At 45.4% G+C, this 27,621-nt stretch overlaps 1 protein-coding gene across 1 annotated transcript in view; it reads left to right on the top strand.

Moving 5' to 3' along the window:
- The window catches only part of LOC109874344 (leucine-rich repeat transmembrane neuronal protein 4), a 64,816-nt gene that overhangs the window by 20,804 nt on the left and 16,391 nt on the right, over nucleotides 1-27,621 (top strand). The window contains exon 2 of the mRNA XM_020466213.2: nucleotides 353-1,995. Within this exon, the coding sequence (XP_020321802.2) occupies nucleotides 353-1,995 (1,643 nt within the window). The remainder of the gene's footprint in view (nucleotides 1-352; nucleotides 1,996-27,621) is intronic.

Below are 27,621 nucleotides of genomic sequence, written 5' to 3'. Positions count from 1 at the left end.
TGCACTTTGTCATAGCAAATGAAGTAGGCATGTTTTTTCACTGCTGTCTAGCAACAGACCTTGAAGGTATGGGATACATAATGTACTCATTTCTCATCCATTTAAAATGGATTACAACGTGAATCTAAAAACAGGAGGTATAAGTGTTTACTTATAGTATATGTATTCATTTCAAATCAAAACATTTACAATGTATGGAGCTTTCTTGAATGTGGCCATCATAAACGTACTCTAATTTAACTATACAGTTATTAGTATTTATCCTTTTATGGGTATTTCCATGGATCACCATTAGTAAAAATTCCTCTCTAACATGACTGCTTCTTCTCTCTCTCTGTCTCTCTATCTGTAGGTTCCAGGCTATGTGATGGACGACCGGCGCACCTCATCCTCCTCCTGCTCCTCGTCCTCCAGGCCATGCTGCCGCTCTGCTCTGGTGAACGCACCTGCCCTCACAGCTGCCGTTGTGAGGGGAAGATAGTCCACTGCGAGTCAGCTGGCTTCTTGGACGTCCCTGAGAACATCTCAGTGGGCTGCCAGGGCCTCTCTCTTCGCTACAATGACCTGCACACGCTGCTCCCCTACCAGTTTGCCCACCTCAACCAGCTCCTCTGGCTCTACATGGACCACAACCAGATCTCTTCTCTAGACAGTCGGGTCTTCCAGGGGGTTCGCAGGCTTAAAGAGCTGATCCTCAGCTCCAACAAGATCTCTCAGCTCCACAACGCCACCTTCCACGGGGTGCCCAACCTCCGCAGCCTGGACCTGTCCTACAACAAGCTGCAGGTGCTTCAGCCGGGGCAGTTCCACGGCCTGAAGAAGCTGCAGAACCTCCACTTGCGCTCCAACGGCCTCACCATAGTCCCCATCCGGGCCTTCCTGGAATGCCGCAGCCTGGAGTTTCTGGACCTGGGCTACAACCGACTCCGGGCCCTCACCAGGACCACCTTCCTGGGGTTACAGAGGCTCATGGAGCTGCACCTGGAGCACAACCAGTTCTCCCGGATCAACTTCTTTCTGTTTCCACGTCTTGCTAACTTGCGGGCGCTCTACCTGCAGTGGAACCGCATCCGAGCAGTCAATCAGGGCCTTCCCTGGACTTGGCACACACTGCAGAAACTGGATCTGTCTGGCAATGAGATCCAGACCCTGGACCCTGCCGTGTTCCACTGCCTGCCTAACCTCCAGACCCTCAACCTGGAGTCCAACAAGCTGTCCAATGTGTCCCAGGAGGCAGTGTCTGCATGGATCTCCCTGAACTCTATCAACCTTGCAGGTAACGTGTGGGACTGTGGGACAGGCATCTGCCCCCTGGTGGCCTGGCTGAGGAACTTTCGTGGCACTAAAGACACAACCATGATATGCAGCAGCCCAAAGCAGCTCCAGGGAGAGAAGATCATGGAGGCTACGAGGAACAATGGAATTTGTGAGGAAACTGATTACTTCCAGACAGAAACCCCTTCACCAACCCCGGATTTCATTGAAACGACACCTGACCCAACCCCTGCCCCCACCAGCCCACTTCCACCCCTGCTTCCACCTACCACCCTGGCCCCCCTACCCCCACCTCGGCCTCAGTCCCCCCCCCGGCCTACTTTTCCCAGCCGGGTAAGGATTGACCCTAGAGACTCCCCTCCACGGGCTCCGCCCTCCCTCCGCAGCCTGGTGGTGACTCAGCCCCCAGAGCTGGAGCACATGTCCTTCCACAAGGTGGTGGTGGGCAGCGTGGCACTCTTCTTCACCATGTCACTCATCCTGACCGTCATCTACGTGTTATGGAGGCGCTACCCGAATGCGGCACGGCTCCTGCAGCAGCGCTCTGTGGTGGGCCGCAAGCGGCGGAGAAAGAGCCCGGAGCCTGAGCAGAACCTGAGCTCCCAGCTGCAGGAGTATTACATGAGCTACAATCCAGCCGCCACCCCGGATGGCTTGGAGGTGCTGGGCAACGGGACTGGCTCCTGTACCTGCACCATCTCCGGCTCCAGGGAATGCGAGGTATGACCCATCGCATCAGCCTTTAAAAACAAAACCCAAAAAGCAAAAACACAAAGGCTCAAGAGAGAGAGGTAAATCCTTTTTCAGGCATGAACTGTGTAGAGAGACTTTGAATCAGGGCTAAGCACCCTTGACTCTTGGTTCATAACACGCTCGACTTAGAACTTTGAATGTTTCCAATTATTTCTGCAGTTTTCATTCATAAATCGAATTGGACACTGGAAACATGAAAATGACATTGAGAACCAGGAGGCAACGGTAACCTAGCTCAGGTTCAGAGAGCTACATTATTGCACTGCCACATGTGTTATTGGCTTAAATGCATTTTGTTCACTTTTTGGTTTGTATAGTTTATTTGCCAATCAGCTTATTTTTGTTCAGCGTTACACTTCAGCAGCATTTTGAAGCACAATTCTTAATCATGCACACACTTTTTCTATGGCTCCAGTGACAGATCCTGTATACTTGCACACTGTTCCTGCTTCAAGGTCTCACACAAGTCATTGCTACGACATCATGGCATGGCTCACTGGATGCTTTGATATACAGAACCAGTAAAAGTTTGGACGCACCTACTCATTCCCGGGGTTTTTCTTTATTTTTACTATTTTCTACATTGTAGAATAATTGTGAAGACATCAAAACTATGCAATAACACATATGGAATCATGTAGTAACCAAACAAGTGTTTAACATATCATAATATACGTTATATTTTATGTTCTTCAAAGTAGCCACCCTTTGCCAAGATTGTGCAAAGCTGTCATCAAAGGTATCTCTCAACCAGCTTCATGAGGTAGTCACCTGGAATGCATTAAAATTAACAGGTGTGCCTTGTTAAATGTTAATTTGTGGAATGTATTTTCTTCTTAATGTATTTTAGCCAATCAGTTGTATTGTGACGAGGTAGAGGTGGTATACATAAGATGGTCATATTTGGTAAAAGACCAAGTCCATATTATGGCAAGAACAGCTCAAATAAGCATAGAGAAATGACAGTCCATCCTTACTTTAAGGTAATTACTTGAAGGTCAGTCAATGCGAAACATTTCAAGAACTTTGAAAGTTTCTTCAAGTGCAGTCGCAAAAACCATCAAGCGCTATGATGAAACTGGCTCTCATGAGGACCGCCACAGGAATGGAAGACCCAGAGTTACCTCTGCTGCAGAGTTCAAGTAACAGACACATCTCAACATCAACTGTTCAGAGGAGACTGCGTGAATCAGGCCTTCATGATCGAATTGCTGCAAAGAAACCACAACTAAAGGACACCAATAATAAGAAGAGACTTGCTTGGGCCAAAAAACACGAGCAATGGACATTAGACCTGTGGAAATCTGTCCTTTGGTCTAATGAGTCCAAATTTGAGAGTTTTGGTTCCAACTGCCGTGTCTTTGTGAGACGCAGATGTCTGCCTGTGTGGTTCCCCCCGTGAAGAATGGAGGAGCAGGTATGATAGCGTGGGGGTGTTTTGCTGGTGGCACTGTCAGTGATTTATTTAGAATTCAAGGCACACTTAACCAGCATGGCTACCACAGCATTCTTTAGCAATACGCCATCCCATCTAGATTGCGCTTAGTGGGACTATCAATTGTTTTTCAACAGGACAATGTAGAAAACAGTAAAAATAAAGAAAAACCTTTGAATGAGTAGGTGTGTCCAAACTTTTGACTGGTACTGTATATGTGTTTGTGTATGATTGTAGAAGTGTTTTATTATGTGTAGTACACTCAATGTGTGTGAGTAAGTGAATGTCTGTGTGTGTGCGTGTTTCGTCCATAGGTGCTTTTCTTTCAAGGCCAAAATGAAAGACAGGGCAGGGGTTAGCTTAAGGCCACTAGCGTTCCCCGTCTTGACTAAACTGGAAAGGTTAGCTCTCTACCTCATGAGATGCCAAAAAAACAAACTCAAAATCTATTCAAGCCAAATCACAACATAGATTAATGAGGTATTGATCAACATCAGTTGGATGCCCCATAACAGCTCCCTGTCCTCTTATGTGGCAGAGTAGAAAAAGAAGATGTCCCAGTCTGCATGGCAGCATGCCCATTACTGGTGGCTTATTTCACTTCCTCAGTGGCCCTGTACGAGCCACATGGTCCACCTGCCTGCCAGGCTGCAGTAGCTACGACCCTCTTTAGCCTAATCTCTTTAGCCACTTAACTCAACAGTCTGTTTAGTAAAATAGTAGAGGGCATAGTGGAAGGGGCATTAGCTCCCACCTGTTTTGGGAAGATTTATGGTAATCTCAAAAGAGCCATAGCGATATGTGTAATCCCAAATCATATGAAATGCTCATTAATGCAGATGGATCCCCCCGGCCTGCCAAGATGAGGCACCTATTTATACCCAATACCAGGGTAATTACAATCACCAGCCATCGCACCGCGTCTGCGTTTGATCTCAGGAAGCATGTTTTCCTACACAGATGTGCTGTTTAATAACAGGATATTCACCTGAAGTGATTTCGTAAAAGGGGATTATTTATGTTCAGAGAGGAACTGTTTCGGAAGGAGGAGAGAGAAAAAAGGACAGAAAGTAATCTGTTTATTACACTCCACTGGAAGGAACCAAAGATCACAGGAAGCAGAAATTAAAACCCTGTAAATGTTTGGTTTGTATAACGAGGAAATGAATTGACACACTCAGTGGTTTTACAGGTTGAATGAATGATTCCATGACAGTGCTGCAAAACAAAACAAGTCCACAGAGCCCATGTTATCCATATTAATTATCACATTCAACATTAGCCTTTCTGCTGACTGCAGTTTGCTCAATTCTTTTATCAAGAGTTTAGATTTTTGCTCCGTAAACCTCCAACATCATTAATTGTATTGAAGGAATAAGGCGTTTATTTAATATCAGAACTCCCATGGCACCGATGTCAAATTTGTATTCTGCTCAAAACCTTTTCTAGTCATTTCTATATGCCTAACGTTTCATTAGTTATTTCAGAAATATGACATGAATCACCTATAGGCACCAAGCTACCAAGCCATTCATTATAATTCCTCTGACTGGCAAAGCAACTCCATGACAAGGAGAGCTGTTGCGTAACTAATTATTTTTGCACTATGTCAACGCGTTATGCCCTTAATCCATGGAGATAGAAAGACCTCTTATTACCTGCAGTGTGATTAACTCAACTTTAAAGGCTGGCATATTATTTCTGATTGGAACTTCATTTAATTCAATCTGAGTTTCTCTCAGACAATGCCTAGATTTTCCCGTAAGTGGATGGCAAGCCCTGTACTTGATTTTTTTTTCATGGAAACATGGCAGTGATTCGAAGTACAAATGTGTTTCTCCCGATTACAGTGACAATGTGAATCTCATCCCCTCAAACACAGACACTCTTCTCCCTGTTCTCTGCAAAGTACTAAAGGGGGTCTGCAGAAGGTTCTTTTCTATGTTATGTTGTTGCTCATTTCGGTGAACGTTTAATAATTGAGGAGCAGGCGTCAGCTCGGTTTAACTTGATGAAAGAGCCATATTGCCGGCCGGCACAGCTGGCTGTGCCTTTCATTATGGCTCAGTGCGGTGTAGGCAGTCCCAACGGAAAACGGTGAGAGACTGGGAGCTGCGGCATGCTCTCAACTGTGCCTGTGATGAAATAAGAAACAGTCAGGATGAGAGAGGAATGCTGCATACCGAGTCAAAGCCCAATTAAAGCACAGAGGAGAAAGTATCAGAGATGGTGTGATTTTGACCTCTGTGGCTGTTTCAATTTGGTTATGTTCGGACTCACCAAAACTTTCATTCAGAATGATGATGTTTTGTATCATCATGATGATGTGGCCGGTGGTACTTTGTTTCTTCTAAGTACAATATCTTGAAAACTTGACTGCTGACATGCAAACATTTTGGGACTGTATCAACAGTGACCTATTGGGGAAAAAAATAGATGTATACTTTTTGGATTTTCCCTTTAAAAATAAATAGTTTCACCATATTTTACATTTATATTTGATATTTTAGTCATTTAGCAAACACTCTTATCCAGAGCATCTTACAGTTAGTTCATTCATCTTAATATAGCTAGCTGGGACAACCACATATCACAAGCATAGTAAGTACACTTTTCCTCAATAAATCAGCAGATCTAGAAGTGTTGGTTCAGGAAATTCATTTTTTATTTGTATTTATAAAATTTAAAAAACAAGAGTTCAGTTCACGTAACAGGGTTGACCTTAAAATGAGGGATATTTTTGTTTTTTTACATTAAAATGAATCACAAAGCACATTAAATAATTATGATCTTCAGAAATGACTATGTCAAAGCAACAACATAACTAGGGCTTTACAATGATGGTGAAAACCTGGAGAAATGTTGAGGGTAAGTAGGTTAAAATATCCAGAGTAGTCACAAGAGTCTGCACAGAGGAACATGTTAAAATGCTGAATTTCGGGACTTTAGCAAGTCTTTATTCATATCATTGTTTTTTTAATATGGTCTATATTAAAGGACACTTAATTTAATATAACAGGCTTTTAAAATCAATGTTTTACTTAAGATATGTAAAGGGTCACAAAAGGGACTTATTTTGTGGAACGACCTTTTGTAAGGAGGCACATCTCTTGCATACTAAATCAGACTTAAGTCTTCTTCCTTCTCAAAACTCTAATAATTGAGAAGAAGTCGACCATGCATTTTGCCCCAAGAGCTCAAATAGAAGAGATTTACATTCAGGCAGCTCCAAAACACTAGAATTTGTATTTAATTACCTGTACAATGCCCCTATCTGACATTTCTTTTCAAATAGAGAGAATGAGTGTTTCTTGGCAGTGGTAATGGAAAATAGCACTGAGATATAGCAAACTGAGAGCATAGTCACAATACCTTTTCATATGGTACAAGTCATAACAGAGATGTATTTGATCTTATTGGCTGAAACACAATGAACCACTCAGGAAATAACAGACAAGGTTTTATGATGAAAAACAGCGGTTAGGTGAAATTAATGGAATAATTTTACATTGAAGAGTGCTTATCATGATAAGCATTCAATCAGCATGATAGTTTGAGTATTAGTATGGTGCATTGCTTCAATTGAGTAAGCCACTTTTCCTCATCAGGAAATTATGAGCTACTCTCCGCTCACCACTACTGGATAGAACTGTTTCAGTCATCTGTTAAGTGATTGAACATTGTCTGCTTCCTCGATGGATATGGTCAGAATAGGCCGTTTAAAGGCACTTAACAGTCACCAGCGTATGAGCAGTTTTATGTTCCCTTTAATCTGAAACCTAAATTGAACTGCTTCTCATAAACCAAGTCCCTCACATGTATACGCCTTTCCGGTGGCCTCAAGGGCACCATCCCACTTCTGACACCAATGTAGTGAATTTCGGGGGGTAGCCCAAAGATGTTGGCTTGACAGCAGCAGGCTTGACGAGGTCGCTAGGTGTTGGGTTAAGGTTGCTACAGTATGTTTATTAGTGTGATATCTTGTTTGTTATGATTATGAACATATTGCTCAATATGAGTGCTAGGAACAGGTTACAGGCTACCTCAACGGCCGTGGAAATTCAACTGAAAAATACATGTACAGTATTAGGATTTTTGTGTCAGATATTTCCATGTCATAAGATTTCAAGTCAGGTATAACTAACTACCTTTTGATCTGCCTCTCTACTCAAAGGGAGCTGCCCCCTATTCAAAGCCCTCTATGTATGTAAGAAGGTCAAATGTTCTTTAATTTCAAATAAACTATCATCTTGTTTTCCTACCCCTGGATATTTATCTAGATTCTAGATATCGCTGCTGACATGATCTTGTACAATATATCGGAATCTTTGCATTGTGATCCAAATTCCAATATAATATTACATCAGGCAGACACATGAATAAAAATCAGTGTCAAATCAGTGCCGCTATTGAGGGATTGTTCATGTCTATCTTGTGTTAGGGGAAATAAATGGGTCCTCCATTTGGTCCCCTTTCATACCAGGACTACCCTGCAGCACAGAGTGACTTTCAGAGATGCCCCTCCTCCCCTAAAACAGCTTTGAAGACTGGGGGCATGTCACGCAGCCCGACAAAGGCCTCCCTTGGCCAATTTCCCTTCAAGTCCCGTTCGACTTGACAGGCATTCCTCCAAACACCATTTACAGAATGCTTTCATTCTCCACTGCCTCTCCATCTTTCTCCCCCCGTTCTCTCTCGCTTTCTCTGCCTCATCGGCTTTAAGTAGCCATTAAGTGCTTAAACGCACACATTCCACTGAGGCTTCTTAATGAATATCCAATAGGTTCTGGTTTGATATTTTGTCCCCATTTATCAAATCCCGTCTCATCCCTCTTAACGGGATCTATGGTCTGCAAGAGAGCTGCTTAATGTGTGCGTCATCTGATCTTTTTCACTTACGCTTTAATTATAAATTAACTGATACATTAATTGATTCAGTGATCAGGTCAATATTGTCTCCGTAAAGAATAGGGGTGTGGGATAGTCTCACGGTTGGAGGGTTTAGGTGGAGGATGATGAACTAGTCCCTGAACACTCTCCATCCATCTCTACATCACACTGCCAAGGAGAGTCTAAATCTGTCTATAAAAAGACAGTGACTGACAGAAACAAGCCTAAATAGCATTGAGGCCTGTGAGGCAAACGCATGATCCACCTGATGGTTCTTTCATGCCAATGTTGTTATCCCAAGCTTGAACTCCTCAGCTCTGTTTCTTAGGGGCATGGCTTTGTTCCTCCTTGCCTAGATTGCAGGCATGACCTCAAATTGGTGCCAGTGTGCAGTAGCTCCTCAGGACGCCCAGTGTGAAGACTGTGGCTGGATGGATAGGATACCCCAGGCCTATGCAGGTTATTCCCTCGTCCCAATCCACCCACACTACAAATCAAAGCAAATCTTATTTGTCACATGCTCCGAATACAACAGGTGTAGACCTTACCGTGAAATGCTTAATTACAAGCCCTTAACCAACAACGAAGTAGAGTTAAGAAAATATTTACTAAATAATCTATAAAAACAGAAAAAGAGTAACACAAGGAAATGACAGTTCATAACAATAACGAGGCTATATATAGGGGGTACCGGTACTGAGTCAATGTCTTGGGGTACAAGTTAGTCGAGGTCATTTGTAAAGTGACTACGCATAGACAATAAACAGAGTGTAGCAGTAGTGTAAAAACAAAAAGGGAGGGGCAATGTAAATAATCCAGGTGGCCATTTGATTAATTGTTCAGCCGTCTTATGGCTTGGGGGCAGAAGCTGTTAAGGGGCCTTTTGGTCCTAGACTTAGTGCTCCGGTACCGCTTGACGTGAGGTAGCACAGAGAACAGTCTATGACTTGGGTGACCGGAGTTGTTTACAGGCTTTCTCATGGTTGTTGGTGGCCTACCACTGTTGTGTTGTCAGCAAACTTAATGATGGTGTTGGAGTCGTGCTTGGCCACGCAGTCGTGAGTGAACAAGGAGTAAAGGAGGGGACTGAGCATGCACCCCTGAGGGGCCCCAGTTTTGAGGATCAGCATGGCAGATGTGTTGTTGCCTACCCGTAACACCTTGGGGCGGTCCGTCAGGTAGTCCAGGATCTAGTTGCAGAGGGAGGTGTTTAGTCCCAGGGTCTTTAGCTTAGTGATGAGCTTTGTGGGCACTATGATGTTGAACGCTGAGCTGTAGTCAATGAACAGCATACTCAAATAGGTGTTCCTTTGGTCCAGGTGGAAAAGGGCAGTGTGAAGTGCGATTGAGATTGTGTCATCTGTGGATATGTTGGGGCGGTATGCGAATTGGGTGTGTCTAGGGTTGATGGCTAGGGTTGATGGCGTTTTTTAGGCAGGTTACCTTTGCTTTCTTGGGCACAGGGACTATGGTGGTCTGTTTGAAACGTGTAGGTATTACAGACTCGGTCAGGGAGAGGTTAAAAATGTCAGTGAAGACACTTGCCAGTCGGTCCACGCATGCTTTGATTACACGTCCTGGTAATCCATCTGGTCCAGCGGCTTTGTGAATGTTGACCTGTTTAAAGGTCTTTCTCACATCGGCTACAGAGAGCGTGATCACGCAGTCATCCGGAACAGCTGGTGCTCTCATGCATGCTTCAGTGTTGCTTTCCTCGAAGCGAGCATTAAAGCCATTTAGCTCGTCTGGTAGGCCCGCGTCACTGGGCAGCTCGCGACTGGGTTTCCCTTTGTAGTCCGTAATATTTTTCAAGCCCAGCCACATCCGACAAGCGTCAGATCCGGTGTAGTAGGATTCAATCTTTGTTCTGTATTGACGCTTTGCCTGTTTGAGGGCTTTGCAGGATTTTTTATAAGCGTCCAGATTAGTGTCCCGCTCCTTGAAAGTGGCAGCTCTACCATTTAGCTCAGTGTGGATGTTGTCTGTATTCCATGGCTTCTGGTTGGGAAATGTGTGTATGGTCACTGTGGGGACGACGTCGTCAATACAATTATTGATGAAGCCGGTGACTGAGGTGCCATTGGATAAATCACAGAACATATTCCAGTCTGTGCTAGCAAAACAGTCCTGTAGCGTAGCATCCACATAATCTGACCATTTCCGTGTCATTGGTACATCCTGCTTTAGTTTTTGCATGTAAGCAGGAATCAGGAGGATATACTTATGGTAAGATTTGCCAAATGGAGGGCAAGGGAGAGCTTTGTATGCGTCTCTGTGTGTGGAGTAAAGGTGGTCTAGAGTGATTTCCCTCTGGTTCACATGCTGGTGGAAAGTAGGTCAATTTGGCTCACGAGTGGCTCAGCAGTCTAAGGCACTGCATCTCAGTGCTAGAGGTGTCACTACAGCCCCTGGTTTGAATCCAGGCTGTATCACAACTGGCTGTGTGTAACGGCGTTCTTCGTTTGTAGAAGGAAGAGAGTCGGACCGAAATGCAGCGTGGTGGTTACTCATGTCTTTAATGAAGAAAAAATGGAACGATACATGAAATAACTAATAAATACAAAAACAACAAACGGAACGTGAAACCTAATACAGCCTATCTGGTGAACACTACACAGAGACAGGAACAATCACCCACGAAATACAAAGTGAAACTCAGGCTACCTAAATACGGTTCCCAATCCGAGACAACGAGAATCACCTGACTCAGATTGAGAACCAAGCCTATACTAGACACACCCCTAATCAACCACAATCCCAATGCCTACAAAAACCCCAATAAGACAATACAATAACGCCATGTCACACCCTGGCCTGAACAAACAACTAAAGAACACACAAAATACTAAGACCAAGGCGTGACAGAACCCCCTCCTAAGGTGCGGACTCCCGGACGCACCTCAAAACCATAGGGAGGGTCCGGGTGGGCGTCTGTCCATGGTGGCGGCTCCGGCTCGGGACGTGGACCCCACTTCATTAATGTCCTAGTTCCTCCCCTTCGCGTCCTGGGATAATCAACCCTCGCCGCCGACCATGGCCTAATAGTCCTCACCCAGAACCCCACAGAACTGAGGAGCAGCTCGTGACTGAGGGGCATCTCGGGACTGAGGGACAGCTCGGGACTGAGGGGCAGCTCGGGACTGAGAGGCAGCTCGGGACTGAGAGGGCATCTCGGGACTGAGGGGCAGCTCGGGACTGAGGGGCAGCTCGGGACTGAGAGGGCAGCTCGGGACTGAGGGGCAGCTCGGGACTGAGGGGCAGCTCGGGACTGAGGCAGCTCGGGACTGAGGGGCAGCTCGGGACTGAGGGGCAGCTCGGGACTGAGGGGCAGCCCGGAACTGAGGGGCAGCCCGGAACTGAGGGGCAGCCCGGAACTGAGGGACAGCCCGGAACTGAGGGGCAGCCCGGAACTGAGGGACAGCCCGGAACTGAGGGGAAGCCCAGTACTGAGAGGAAGCCCAGTACTGAGAGGAAGCCCAGTACTGAGAGGAAGCTCAGGTAGGTAGTAGGCTCCGGTAGATCCTGGCTGGCTGGCGGATCTGGAAGATTCAGGTTGACTAGCAGATCTGGAAGATTCTGGTTGACTAGCAGATCTGGAAGATTCTGGTTGACTAGCAGATCTGGAAGATTCTGGTTGACTAGCAGATCTGGAAGATTCTGGTTGACTAGCAGATCTGGAAGATTCTGGTTGACTGGCAGATCTGGAAGAGACTGGCTGATCTGGAAGAATCTGGGTTGACTGGCAGATTCTGGCTGACTGGTGGATCCTGGCTGACTGGCAGATCCTGGCTGACTGGCGGATCCTGGCTGACTGGCGGATCCCGGCCGACTGGCAGATCCTGGCCGACTGGCACTTCTGGCGGATCCTGGCTGACTGGCACTTCTGGCGGATCCTGGAAGACTGGTGGATCCTGGCTGACTGGTGGATCCTGGCAGACTGGCGAATCCTGGCTGACTGGCAGATCCTGGCTGACTGGCGGATCCTGGCCGACTGGCAGATCCTGTCCGACTGGCACTACTGGCAGATCCTGGCCGACTGGCACTTCTGGCGGATCCTGGCTGACTGGCACTTCTAACTGATCCTGACAGACTGGCGGCGCTGGGCAGACTGGCGACGCTGGGCAGACTGGCGGCGCTGGGCAGACTGGCAGCACTGGCGGCGCTGGGCAGACTGGCGGCTCCTTGCAGACTGACAGCTCCTTGCAGACTGGCAGCTCCTTGCAGACTGGCAGCTCCTTGCAGACTGACAGCACTGGCTGCTTCATGCAGACTGACAGCTCTGGCTGCACCATGTAGACTGGCAGCTCTGGCTGCTCCATGCAGACTGACAGCTCTGGCTGTTCCATGCAGACTGACAGCTCTGGCTGCTCCATGCAGACTGACAGCTCTGGCTGCTTCATGTAGACTGACAGGTCTGGCTGCTCCATGCTGACTGACAGCTCTGGCTGCTTCATGCAGACTGGCATCTCTGGCTGCACCATGTAGACTGGCAGCTCTGGCTGCTCCATGCAGACTGACAGCTCTGGCTGCTCCATGCAGACTGACATCTCTGGCTGCTCCATGCAGACTGACAGCTGTGGCTGCTCCATGCAGACTGACAGCTCTGGCTGCTCCATGCAGGCTGGCAGCTCTGGCTTCTCCATGCAGGCTGGCAGCTCTGGCTGCGCTGAACAGGCGGGAGACTCCGGCAGCGCAGGAGAGGAGAAAGGCTCTGGCTGCGCTAAACAGGCGGGAGGCTCCGGCAGCGCTGGAGAGGAGAAAGGCTCTGGCTGCGCTAAACAGGCGGGAGGCTCCGGCAGCGCTGTAGAGGAGGAAGGCTCTGGCTGCGCTAAACAGGAGGGAGGCTCCGGCAGCGCTGGAGAGGAGAAAAGCTCTGGCTGCGCTAAACAGGCGGGAGACTCCAGCAGCGCAGGAGAGGAGGAAAGCGCTGGCTGCGCTGAACAGGCGGGAGGCTCCGGCAGAGCAGGAGAGGAGAAAAGCTCTGGCTGCGCTAAACAGGCGGGAGACTCCAGCAGCGCAGGAGAGGAGGAAAGCGCTGGCTGCGCTGAACAGGCGGGAGGCTCCGGCAGCGCAGGAGAGGAGAAAAGCGCTGGCTGCGCTGAACAGGCGAGGCGCACTGAAGGCCTGGTGCGTGGTGCTGGAACTGGTGGTACTGGATCGAGGACACGCACAGGAAGCCTGGTGCGGGGAGCTGCTACCGGAGGACTGGAGTGTGGAGGTGGCACAGGATGGGCTAGACCGTGAAGGCGTACTGGAGATCTTGAGAGCAGTGTTGGCACAGGACGTGCAAGGCTAGGGATGTGCACAGGAGGCCTGGTGCGTGAGGCTGGCACCAACTTCACCAGCCGACTAACACGCACCTCAGGACGAGTATGGAGCGCTAACCCAGGTGCCATCAAATCCCCGACACGTTCCGTCGGGCGAATTCCATGCAAAAAGCACCAACACAGCAACTCCCTCATTTCTCTCTCCTCCAATTTCCCCATTAACTCCTTCACAGTCTCTGTTTCGCTCACCTCCAACACCGGCTCTGGTTCTGGTCTCCTCCTTGGCTCCTCACGATAAACAGGGAGAGTTGGCTCAGGTCTATCTCCTGACTCAGCCACTCTCCCTCTGAGCCCCCCCCAATACATTTCTTGGGGTGACTTTCGGGTTTTGCTCTGCGCCGCCGTGTCTGTTTCTCCAACTCCATTCGCCTATAGCCCTCTTCGCACTGCTCTAGCGAATCCCAGGCGGGCTCAGGCACTCTCTCTGGGTCGGCCGCCCACCTGTCTATTTCATCCCACGTCGTATACTCCATGCTTCTGCTGTCCATAACGTCCTCATAACAGCGTCTCGTAAGTACCTCCCATTCGCTCCTGTTGTCGCTGCCTGTAACCACGCCACTCGGTCCGTGTGTGGTGGGTGATTCTGTAACGGCGTTCTTCGTTTGTAGAAGGAAGAGAGTCGGACCGAAATGCAGCGTGGTGGTTACTCATGTCTTTAATGAAGAAAAAACGGAACGATACATGAAATAACTAATAAATACAAAAACAACAAACGGAACGTGAAACCTAATACAGCCTATCTGGTGAACACTACACAGAGACAGGAACAATCACCCACGAAATACAAAGTGAAACTCAGGCTACCTAAATATGGTTCCCAATCCGAGACAACGAGAATCACCTGACTCAGATTGAGAACCGCCTCAGGCAGCCAAGCCTATACTAGACACACCCCTAATCAACCACAATCCCAATGCCTACAAAAACCCCAATAAGACAATACAATAACCCCATGTCACACCCTGGCCTGAACAAACAACTAAAGAACACACAAAATACTAAGACCAAGGCGTGACACTGTGATTGGGAGTCCCATAGGGGAGAGAACAATTGGCCTAGCGTCGTCCGCGTTAGGGTTTGGCTGGGGTAGGCTGTCATTGTAAATAAGAATTTGTTCTTAACCTACTTGCCTAGTTAAATAAAGGTTAAATATTTTGTATTTTTTTTACTGATTTAAGTTTGTCTGCATTAAAGTCCCCGGCCACTCGGAGCGCTGCTTCTGGATGATCATTTTTTTGTTTGCTAATGGCCTTATACAGCTTGTTGAGTGCCAGCAACTGTTTGTGGTGATAAATAGACGGCTACGAATAATATAGATGAGAACTCTCTTGGTTGATAGTGTGGTCTACAGCTTATCATGAGGTATTCTACGTCAGCCGAGCTATACCTCGAGACTTCTTTAATATTATACATCGCCACCAGCAGTTATTGACAAATAGACACACACCCCCGCCCCTCGTCTTACCAGACGTAGCTGCATATAAGGGCACAAGGAAAGACCCAGATGCAGACACAGGAGGCAGATGGTTCGAGTCTGTCGTTTATTTATAATCCAAAAGGTAAAGAGTGGCAGACAGGCTCGATGTCAGGGCAGGCAGAAGGGTCAGGCAGGCAGGTACGGGGTCCAGAAAAACAGTCATGGGACTAGAATAAGGGAATAGAAAAGAGGAGCATGGGAAAAAACACGCGGGAATAAAACATTTTAAAAAGAGCAAACCCCAGAAACCACTGTAACCGCACACTGGACGTGGGGTGGGGCCAATCCACCACCGCTCTCACTTTCTCAGGATCCATCTGAACATTCCCTTCAGAGATGATGTATCCCAGAAAAGTGATTGTGGAGTGGTGGAACTTGCACTTCTCCGCTTTAACAAACAACTGGTTCTCCAGAAGGCGCTAAGAACTTGTCTAACATGGAGAACGTGTTCCTGGGCAGAATGGGAGAAAAACAATGTCATCAAGGTTTTCAAAAACAAACCGATTCAACGTCCCGGAGCATATCGTTAACCAGAGCCTGGAGGACAGCAGGAACATTAGTGAGTCCAAATGGCATGACCAGGTACTCATAGTGTCCACTTGCTGAATTGAAAGCAGTCTTCCACTTGTCTCCTTCGCGCATCCAAACATTGACTGGTCTCCCTACAGCTGAATAACAGCAAAAGGGGTACAGGTAATAGGAATTAGGGAATTCCCAGTCTGACTCACCAGAGTAGTTGTACCTACTAATGATCTAGGTCTCCTCATTGGACAGGTAGCAATGAAATGCCCCGCAGCACCGCAATACAGACAACTGTTGGAGCTTAGGCTGTGCGAACGTTACCTAGCCGATAATCTAGCTCTTCCCAGTTCCATGGGTTCTGGTGTATCCGACTCACCCGTCGTTGATGATTCTCGAGGGAGCTCAGGTGATTCGGATCCTCTCGAAAAAACATCCCTCGGTCACCTCCCTCGGAGGTGAGCGAGCCACTGCGGATGGACGAGTGTGCCCGAGACCAGACCTCCTCTCACTCCTGCGTTCCCTTAGGCGTCCATCAATTCTAATGGTGGGGGCGATGAGGGAGTCGAGGTCCACCGGTAGTTCCCGAGAAGCTAGCACATCTTTTACCACCTCAGGTAATCAGTGAAGAAAAGTATCGAAAAGAGACTGCGGATTCCAGGCACTCTCGACGGCCAACGTGCGAAAATCTACCTCATAGTCTGTCACACTACGGGACTTTTGACGTAATTCAAGAAGTTTACTGGCTGCCTCTCTCCCGGATACCGGAGAATCGAATAACTTCCTCACTTCTGCCATGAAATTCTCCAGATGACAACAAATGGCGGATTGTTGCTCCCAAACTGCCGTAGCCCAGGAGAGTGCCCTTCCCAACATTAGCGTAATAACATACACGATCTTAGATCGGTCTGAAGGAAACGAAGATGGCTGTATCTCAAAAATAAGAGAGCACTGAGAAAGAAAACCCCGGCAGGTACCAGGATCCCCAGAATATCGCTCCAGAGGAGGTAAGCAGGGTTTTTGGGGAGCTGGTGTAGGCTGTACAAGCTCACCACTAATAGGGAAATATTAATGGCTGGTTGGGTTTTCTCAGCGGTAGCAGACAGCCTCCAAGCTAACTCCCTGATTTACTCCATAATCTCCTTAAACCCTTGGTCGTGGCATTCCGTCAAGGAACAGAGCCCTCCCAGAAGGTCCTGTAACAGCTCCTCATGTCTCCCAATAGTGTTTCCCTGCATGGAGACAGCGTGGCGGAGCTGAGCCATGTCTGCTGGGTCTGTCATGGCCAGTTTGTACTATAAGGGCACTAGGTGAGACCCAGATGCAGACACAGGAGGCAGATTTGTTGTTTATTTATAATCCAAAAGGAGTAGGCAAGAGAATGGTCGTGGACAGGCAAAAGGTTAAAACCAGATTCTGAGACCAAAAGGTAAAGAGTGGCAGACAGGCTCGATGTCAGGGTGGACAGAATGGTCAGGCAGGCAAGTACGGAGTCCAGAAAAACAGGCAAGGGTCAAAACCGGGAAGACTAGAAAAAGAGAATAGAAAACAGGAGCACAGGAAGAACACGCCGGTTGACTTGAAAACATACAAGACGAACTGGCACAGAGAGACAAGAAACACAGGGATAAATACACTAAGGTAAATAAACAACACCTGGAGGGGGTGGAAACAATCACAAGAACAGGTGAAACAGATTAGGGTGTGACACTGCATGCCCTGCCGATACATGGAGAAGCTAGACAGCGCTATATTAACCGTGTCGTCGTTCAGCCAAGTCTCGGTGAAACATAAGATATTACAGTTTGTAATGCCCCGTTGGTAGGATAGTCTTAATTGTAGATCGTACGGGCCCTGAAGCTAAGACAAATAGGGAGAGAAAGTAGGCCTGTTTTATAGCAAATCTAAGACTAAGACAGTGAGGGGAGAGATTCTAAGACTGATCTGCTGCTGTGACACCAAAAGGAAACAAACGCAGTGGCAGTGTGGCACCGTATATCAAAGCTACATTACCTTAAATTGAATTTTGTAATCTTCTACCTGCTTCTGTTTCCTTTTGCCACCGGCGCTGGCAGACACCTTGTTCTGTGTCCACGGATAACAGTAACATGCACCCACCTTCCAGCTCACCCACACACACTGCTATAGTCTACATACTGCAACGCAGATTTGCAGACCCACACATATACACGTGTGCGCGCAGGCTAGCACTCAAGCTTGCGCATGCACGCACACACACACAAAGTCCAATCGCATACAGCAGGTGATTTTGAGAGTGTGTTATTCTATCAAACTGACAAAAACTACTTTAGAGTATTGTCCAAGTGCCTCCACGCAGGTCTTCAGTGTCAAGCCATTTGTCATATTAGAAACCCCAACCTCATTTATTTTGCTGCCTTCTCCTCCCCACTTCCTTGTATCCGTCTGGTCCATAAGCAAGGAGAGGTCAATTAAATGGGCTGATGGACAGAGGGGAAAAGCCTGCAGGGATTCAGCTGTGATTGAAAGCAAAGAATGAGCGGCTCCTGCACTCCAGACTCTATTTATATCAAGATGACGTGGGAGGATAATGTGCCATCAGCTAGGAGATGGCATTAAATGAACTTTGATCAGGGAAACGTGATCAAAGTTCAGGAAACAACAGCGCTTGAGAGAGGCTTAAGTCCTACAGCTCAGTCTGTCCCTTTGCTGAAGGGTAAAGGAGGAGATATGGATCTGCGTCTAGGCACGCCTGGTCTACAGGACAGTGAACCTTACCAGTTAACACTGGGAACCACAAAGGACTTTCATCTGACAAGCGGATACAGCTGTTTCCCTTTTACTTGCTGAATACAATTACTTGTCACATACGGCAGTTTCTGAAACATGATTTGTCTTTTCACCTATTTTCTGAAAAGTCAAAGTAAGGTATTTTCATACGTAGATACACATACCGCATTTGTGGTAGTATTGTCTGAATAGTTACATTTTGGCATCTTCACAGTGTGGTTATTTTAATTGTAGAGCCCAAAGCTAAGGAGTCCAGAGCACCAAGGTCTCATGGAGACAATATCATTTAATAAGGAGATTCTAAAATGAAGCAACAGTGTTTTTGTCGGAACCACCTCCTAGCCACTAACTGTACATCAAATGATTTGACTGTACCATTCCTAGGGTTGCTTGAGTGGAGGCATATTAGAGGGCTTCAATTCCTTTGAAAGCAATGAACTAAACAATGCCCTGTGTCACCTCTGTCATGTCCTGAAGACAAATTAATGAATAGAAAGACTGTCATTGAAAACCAGATCAACAGCACCAGCAGGCATCAACACGACTAACTTCTGCTTTGAAGATTAAAATGTTTTATATCGGGGACAATGTTTTGCCCATAACGTTTTTACAGAACCTATTTGCAGCTTTGTTCTGTTGTCACATGAATTTTAATTCACAAAGACTTTGGCTCTCTTTCTTAGCAAATGTTTGAATTATTAAAGGGTGGTTTTCAGAGGGGAACGGAGACATTTGTCGAGATCCACATATTTTTTAAACGTGCCCTATAGGCATATACGTTCACTCGGTGCTTGTGTTAGGCCACAGTCACTATCACAGTGAGAATTACAACCCACGCTTCCTGTGTTCTTTCCTTATTTTCGCCTGTTTTCCAGCAAAGCCACTTTTCTACTTAGTGGTATTACAATACGATCCTTCTTTGTGTACAAATTAATGATGCCGCTTGAAGAATAATGGTTGGAGGAGATAGCCTTGTTTGCCCTAATTTAACCACGGAATTACAGCTAAAGAAGGCTGATTTCTTTGTTAGATATTCAAGGTGGAGAGCTTATCCCTATTTAGGTTGTTTGATAAAACATGAATAAGTGGATAAATACATGGATTAAAGAGGTACACTCAGTCAGCGACAGAAAACTATTTGAACCTCTTTGAAATATATTTTAATTTGTATTTAACCTTTAGTTAACTAGGCAAGTCATTTAATAACACATTTTTATTTACAATGACGGCCTACTGGGGAATAGTGAGTTAGTAACTGCCTTGTTCTTTGTTGGGATGAAGAGTTTGTTGGATTTTTTGAAAGATATTTGTTTGTGTGTGCATGTGTCTGAGAGAGGGAGGGATAGAGTGAGATTGTGTTGGAAGGAAGCTGCCGCTCCTAATGGTGTCATCAATCACTGTCATAAATCATGAATCATAACGCACACATACGCAGGTACACACACACACACAATTTCATTGTGACATGTTTGGTTGGATCCTACAAGTAAATTGCATCCCATTTTCTTTGAGAGATCCTTGAGCCACCACCATTCCTAAAGCATGGCTTATGTGTCTTTTTTAATCTGCTCTCCTCTGCGATGCATGTACAGTATATACACAGTCATTCTCCACCGCCACCAGAATCTTATCGCTATTCTATCACATACTTAGTGACTGCAGCAGTCCAAAGTTAAATCCTATATATGATAATTTGTTCCAATATATCTCAGCTACTGCCTGTTCTGGCTGCCTGCCTACCTTTGTAAGGCTCCTGGAGATTTGTGCACCCTGTCACGCTGAAGTTTGCGTTCCAGTTTGAGTCATGATACACGTCTCTGGGCAAAATATTACTCTTGCTGTCAAGATTGATATATTCATGCATTCATGCTTTCAGCACTACAATTAATCTGTGCTTTTATTATTTTCTTAAGGAGGGGGGAAAATGGTGTACATTCAAAATAAGGCAATAATTCAACACTATGTTTAGACATCGTATGATGTGATCACACTTCCTGTAATAGCACAGTATATTGGGCGGTAGGTAGGGACCTCCATGAGAATGTGATCAAAACAGTTCCTATAAACATCACATTTGCCTCCAGTATAGTTACAGATGGTTGATTTAGCATTTAGCTTGTTTGTTTTTAGATCTACCGATGTCAGATCCTAATTTGACCCGTTTCGTTGCAGCAGGAAAATAGTCCTGCAGCAGGAGGATTTGAATATCTGAATCAATATTTTGAATTGCCGCCAGGGGGTAGCTAGAAGCGGTGTTCGTATACAATGCACACTGTACCTATATTGTACCTTATGTAGGCTACTTGCAGGCTACAGCACGTCTCGTGTTAATGTTTATGTGGATTATCATAAATTGACATATTTGTAGGGGTAGATGTATTTTTGTTTGGGAAAATCGGTTTTTGTTCAAGCAATTGTTTAATTATATTTTGAAGGGACGCAATACCCACAGCCACTGACTCCAGCACACATATGACAGAGTTTGCATGGGTTTGAATCTGGTCCACTGCTCATGGATGAACGTCTATTTCTGATGCATTAATTCTGCGTGGTTACAGGGTTAATTCTGCGTGGTTGCTGGGTTAAGACAGAAACAACTCAAAGGTTAACAGGTTATACATTAATTCTGAGTGATTAAGGTTAGGGATATGGCAGGGGTAGGCAACCCTGGTCCTGGAGGGCCACAGGCACTTCATGTTTTTGATTTAACCGACCTGGAAGACCAGGTGTGTTGAATTTAAGCCATCACTGAATTGATCAATTAGCTCAGTTGGTCAGGTGTGGTGCCTAGTTGGAACATCCTGCACTCTAGGAACAGAGTTGCCTACCCCTGGGGTATGGTTTGGGGAAGGCTGACAAACAAAATTATTTTAAAAACGATGCCTCCGTTTCATCAATATTAATCATGCTTGCTAGAGCATCGTGAACTGCCCTGGCGCAGTGGTCGAAGAAGTGCCCTCTGGGTCCGAGCCTCACGAATTTGCGCGCACTGCTGGCCGATATAGTGACCAGCCTGAGCCTACATTAGGCCCACAAGTTTGTTTCAATATTTTCAAGAAGTAAAATGAATATGATAATTTACACATCAAACGAAAGTGTCTCACCCTCAACAAAATTGTCTTTGGATAGGCACATGCATAAACATCTTGACAGCTTTACGAAATGAAATATTAAAGCCACACAATACATGCTTTCAATCCTCACCAAAAAACAGAACTATATTAACAAATTATACATAGCTGAACTATAAAACGTGGACTAGTATCCACACTGGAGGAAAGTTGATCAATCTACTGTAGGCCTACATTTGTCAATCAACTGATGGCCCAAATCAACTTATCAACTCAGCCAGAGACACACAATCTGTAGCCTATTATGGGTTTTCACACCTTTCATTATGTGACAATGGGTAGGCTAATCAAATAACAAGGAGCCTATTGCAACCATCGATGGAACTAGATTATCGCCATCTGACGCCTTATTAAATCATCAGCACGGGCTGATATCATTTGCAAACATTATTGTTGACCTTATTACCGCTCCCTAAAAGATGATGACGGTGTTACCCTTATGCCTCGATCATGTGCTAGTCAAGAAGTCTAGAACTAGGCAACTCTGAAATGTCCGACTTGCTAACTGGTTGTAGTTATACACGTGCCGTTACACAAGTCCTGCTTGCAACCAGTCTTTCAATTTATGTTCGCCCTCTGATTGGTATTGTAATCTGAACAATTTTGTCCTTTTTGAACAAACTAAGTGCAATTGAGCTATTTGACAAGCATTCCGTACAATAGAAATATACTATGGTGTAGTGGTTCCTGGAGAAGTGGGTATACTCTAATTTACCAACATTTTTCCAAACGGCCCCGCCAAATCATATAGACTCAGCAAAAAAAGAAACATGCCTTTTTCAGGACCCTGTCTTTCAAAGATAATTCGTAAAAATCCAAATAACTTCACAGATGTTCATTTTAAAGCGTTTAAACACTGATTCCCATGCTTGTTCAATGAACCATAAACAATTAATGAACATGCACCTGTGGAACGGTCGTTAAGGGCAGGGTAGCCTAGTGGTTGGCATGGGTTTGAATCTGGTCCACTGCTCATGGATGAATGTCTATTGGAGCGGCAGGATAGCCTATTTGTTAGCGCTTTGGACTAGTAACCGGAAGGTTCCAAGTTCAAACCCCCGAGCTGACAAGGTACAAATCTGTTGTTTTGTCCCTGAACAGGCAGTTAACCCACTGTTCCTAGGCCGTCATTGAAAATAATAATTTGTTCTTAACTGACTTGCCTGGTTAAGTAAAGGTTAAATAACATTTAAAAAAATAAAACAGCTTAGGCAATTAAGGTCACAGTTATGAAAACTTAGGACACGAAAGAGGCCTTTCTACTGACTCTGAAAAACACCAAAAGAAAGATGCCCAGGGTCCCTGCTCATCATGCTGCAAGGAGGCATGAGCACTGCATATGTGGCCAGGGAAATAAATTGCAATGTCCGTACTGTGAGACGCCTAAGACAGCACTACAGGGAGACTGGACGGACAGCTGATCGTACTCACAGTGGCAAACCACGTGTAACAACACCTGCACAGGTACAGGATGGCAACAACAACTGCCCGAGTTACACCAGGAATGCACAATCCCTCCATCAGTGCTCAGATTGTCCGCAATTGGCTGAGAGAGGCTGGACTGAGGGGTTGTAGGCCTGTTGTAAGACAGGTCCTCACCAGACATAACCGGCTACAACGTCACCTATGGGCACAAACCCACCATCGCTGGACCAGACAAGACTTGCAAAAAGTGCTCTTCACTGACGAGTCGCGGTTTTGTCTCACCAGTTGTGACTAGGGGGCAGTATTTTCATTTTTGGGAAAAAAACGTTCCCGATTTAAACAGGATATTTTGTCAGGACAAGATGCTAGAATATGCATATAATTGACAGCTTGGGATAGAAAACACTCTAAAGTTTCCAAAACCGTAAAAATATTGTCTGTGAGTATAACAGAATTGATGTTGCAAGCGAAAGCCTGAGAAAAATCCAATCCGGAAGTGCACTATGTTTTGAAAGCGTGGCGTTCCAATGAGTCCCTATTGAGCAGTGAATGGGCTATCAACCAGATTACTCTTTCTCCGTATTCCCGACGGTGTCTACAGCATTGTGACGTAATTTTACGCATTTATGTTGAAGAATACCCGTTTGCGGCTACATTGCGCAAGTGGTCACCTGATGCTGCCAGAGAGATTCTCGCATAAAATACAGAGGTAGCCATTACTCCAATCGGTCCTACTGAAAAACGAATTGTCCCGATGGATATATTATCGAATAGATATTTGAAAAACACCTTGAGGATTGATTATAAACAAAGTTTGCCATGTTTCTGTCGATATTATGGAGCTAATTTGGAATATCGCCATTTTCGTGATTGCAATTTCCAGGCGATTTCTCAGCCAAACGTGAAGAACAAACGGAGCTATTTCGCCTACAAAAATAATATTTTGGGAAAAAAGGAACATTTGCTATCTAACTGGGAGTCTCGTGAGTGAAATCATCCGAAGCTCATCAAAGGTAAAAGATTTAATTTGATTGCTTTTCTGATTTCCGTGACCAAGTTACCTGCTGCTAGCTGGACAAAATGCTATGCTAGGCTATCGATAAATTTACACAAATGCTTGTCTAGCTTTGGCTGTAAAGCATATTTTGAAAATCTGAGATGACAGAGTGATTAACAAAAGGCTAAGCTGTGTCTCAATATATTTCATTTGTGATTTTCATGAATAGGAATATTTTCTAGGGATATTAATGTCTGTTGCGTTATGCTAATTAGTGTCAGGCGATGATTATGCTCCCGCATGCGGGATGGGGAGTCACTAGAGGTTAATGCAGCTGGTGGCCACACCAGATACTGACTGTTACTTTTGATTTTGTCTGTGGAACTTGTTCAATTTATGTCTCAGTTGTTGAATCTTGTTATGTTCATACAAATATTTACACGTTAAGTTTGTTGAAAATAAACGCAGTTGACAGTGAGAGGACATGTCTTTTTTTGCTGAGTTATGAATGCAACAAAGATGTAGAATCATCTGGCCAAGTGCATAAAGTTCCCTCAGCGCTCACAACAAGAAACCTCTGACAAAAGTCCCTCTACTTCTATTTGATGTGAGAATGATGAATCATACACCTTATCGATAGCAACAGCTCATGGTCCTCCTGAAATCAGAAGTTTTTTTGACTCAATGGAGGAGCTGTATATGCAACCGGTTCACCTCTGATGCTCACAGTCAATGTGTATTGGTAGAGATTTCTGAATGTTCTTTGCCCAGCATACACCCAACCAGACATGCTTTATCTACTAATTGGCTGGATGCAGAGTTCAACAGAGTTCAAGTGAAGGTCTAGCAAATCATAGAGAAAGCAGACTGTATTGCAATCATCTCTGATGGGGTGGTTGAATGTCCGTGGGCAAGGAATAATGAACTACATCATCTCCACCCCTCAACAAGTATTCTACAAGAGCACAGACACAACATAACCACCAAGATGGCAAAGCATTCAGAAGTCTTTGTCATTGTCTTTTCTTGTCCCTTGTATATATATTTTATCTTTCTAATATTTTTCTAAACCTCAACTTCAGAACACTGATGCAACCCGCCTCACCTAATGTGCTGTGGATCTGCCTTTTTCTAAAGTATTTTTCTTTACTTTTGAACTGGAACCCCAACAGAAGCTAGCCAGATAACGATCTAGTAGTCAGCTAACCACTGCTAGCGGTCATCAACCTTTAGCTCGGAAAACTCTCGCCAGTTTGCACAACGCGATTCAAACCAGAACATACTGGACTTATTTTCTCTCCATATCCCCGGATTCCTACCGTAAGCTCTGAACCTTTTCACCTGGATCATCGCAGCAAGCTAGCTGCAATCTGAATGGCTACTCCTGGCTAACGTCTCTGTCCCGAAGCAAGAACCAATTAGCCTGGAGCTAGCTCATGCTAGGCCCATCTCCTAGCTAGCTGAAGAGGTCCATCAGCCACTCCTGGGATACAATACCTATTTTGCCAATTGGCTTGGACCACTTTTACTGCCGGTTCGGAGTCCCACCGAACATTTACGACTGGACTACCGACGTAATCTGCCAGAGGAGGTTCTTCAACTGATTACAACGTCGTGTAGTCCCCTGAATGCCCATCTGTTATCCTGCTAGCCACAGCCCGCTAGCTGTCTAGAGCATATTGGACTGTTAGCTGAAGAGATCCATCGGCCAATTTCTTGGGCCACTACACCTATTTTGCCAATTGGACTGGACCCCTTTACTACACCGAACCCTACTAATCCATCACGACTGATCTGCCAACGCAACCGCAACAAGGAGGCTTTAACATGCTTCTTCCGTCGCGATGTCCCTCTAAGGCCCTTCTGCTTGCTTGTTAGCCTAGGCCCACTAGCTGTCTGAATCGCCGTGTCTCTAGCCAGCTTAACTACTCATTAGACCCCTATGATCACTCGGCTACGCATGCCTCTCCCTAATGTCAATATGCCTTGTCCATTGCTGTTCTGGTTAGTGATTATTGTCTTATTTCACTGTAGAGCCTCTAGCCCTGCTCAATATGCCTTAGCTAACCCTTTAGTTCCACCACCCACACATGCGGTGACATCAACTGGTTTAAATGATGTTTCTAGAGACAATATCTCTCTCATCATCACTCAATACCTAGGTTTACCTCCACTGTATTCACATTCTACCATACCTTTGTCTGTACATTATGCCTTGAATCTATTCTATCGCGCCCAGAAACCTGCTCCTTCTACTCTCTGTTCTGAATGTACTAGACGACCAGTTCTTATAGTCTTTAGCCGTACCCTTATCCTACTCCTCCTCTGTTCCTCTGGTGATGTAGAGGTTAATCCAGGCCCTGCAGTGCTGAGCTCCACTCCTATTCCCCAGGTGCTCTCATTTGTTGACTTCTGTAACTGTAAAAGCCTTGGTTTCATGCATGTTAACATTAGAAGCCTCCTCTCTAAGTTTGTTTTATTCACTGCTTTAGCACACTCTGCCAACCTGGATGTCCTAGCCGTGTCTGGATCCTGGCTTAGGAAGACACCAAAAACCCAGAAATGACCATCCCTAACTATAATATTTTCCGACAAGATAGAACTGCCAAAGGGGGCGGAGTTGAAATCTACTGCAGAGATAGCCTGCAGAGTTCTGTCTTACTATCCAGGTCTATACCCAAACAATTTGAGCTTCTACTTTTAAAAATCCACCTCTCCAGAAACAGGTCTCTCACTGTTGCCGCTTGTTATAGACCACCCTCTGCCCCCAGCTGTGCCCTGGATACCATATGTGAATTGATTGCCCCCCATCTATCTTCAGAGCTCATGCTGCTAGGTGACCTAAACTGGGACATGCTTAATAATTTCTTATGGCTTGATTCCCACTAAAGGGATCGATATGACAACAGCCAGTGAAAGTGCAGGGTGCCAAATTCAAAACAACAGAAATCTCATAATGAAAATTCCTCAAACATAGAAGTATTTTACACCATTTTAAAGATAAACTTGTTGTTAATCCCACCACGCAGTGTCTGATTTCAAAAAGGCTTTACGACGAAAGCACACCAAACTATTATGTTAGGTCTGCACCTAGTCACAGAAAAACACAGCCATTTTTGAAGCCAAAGAGAGGAGTCACAAATAGCAGAAATAGAGATCAAATTAATCACTAACCTTTGATGATCTTCATCAGATGACACTCATAGGACTTCATGTTACACAATACATGTATGTTTTGTTCGAAAAAGTTCATATTTATATACAAAAATCTGAGTTTACATTGGCGTGTTAGGTTTAGTAGTTCCAAAACATCCGGTGATTTTGCAGAGAGCCACATCAATTTACAGAAATACTCATAATAAACATTGATAAAAGATACAACTATTATGCATGGAATTATAGATACACTTCTCTTTAATGCAACCGCTGTGTCAGATTTCAAAAAAGCTTTACTGAAAAAGCACACCATGCAATAATCTGAGTACAGCGCTCAGACAACAAATCAAGCCATACAGATATCCGCCATGTTGTGGAGTCAACAGAAGTCAGAAATAACATTATACATATTCACTTACCTTTGATAATCTTCATTAGAATGCACTCCCAGCCCAGGAATCCCAGTT

The sequence above is a fragment of the Oncorhynchus kisutch genome, linkage group LG29 (assembly GCF_002021735.2).
Source record: "Oncorhynchus kisutch isolate 150728-3 linkage group LG29, Okis_V2, whole genome shotgun sequence".
NCBI lineage: Eukaryota > Metazoa > Chordata > Actinopteri > Salmoniformes > Salmonidae > Oncorhynchus > Oncorhynchus kisutch.
Note: the sequence above shows the minus strand (reverse complement) of the source record. Positions and strands in the feature narration are given on the sequence as shown.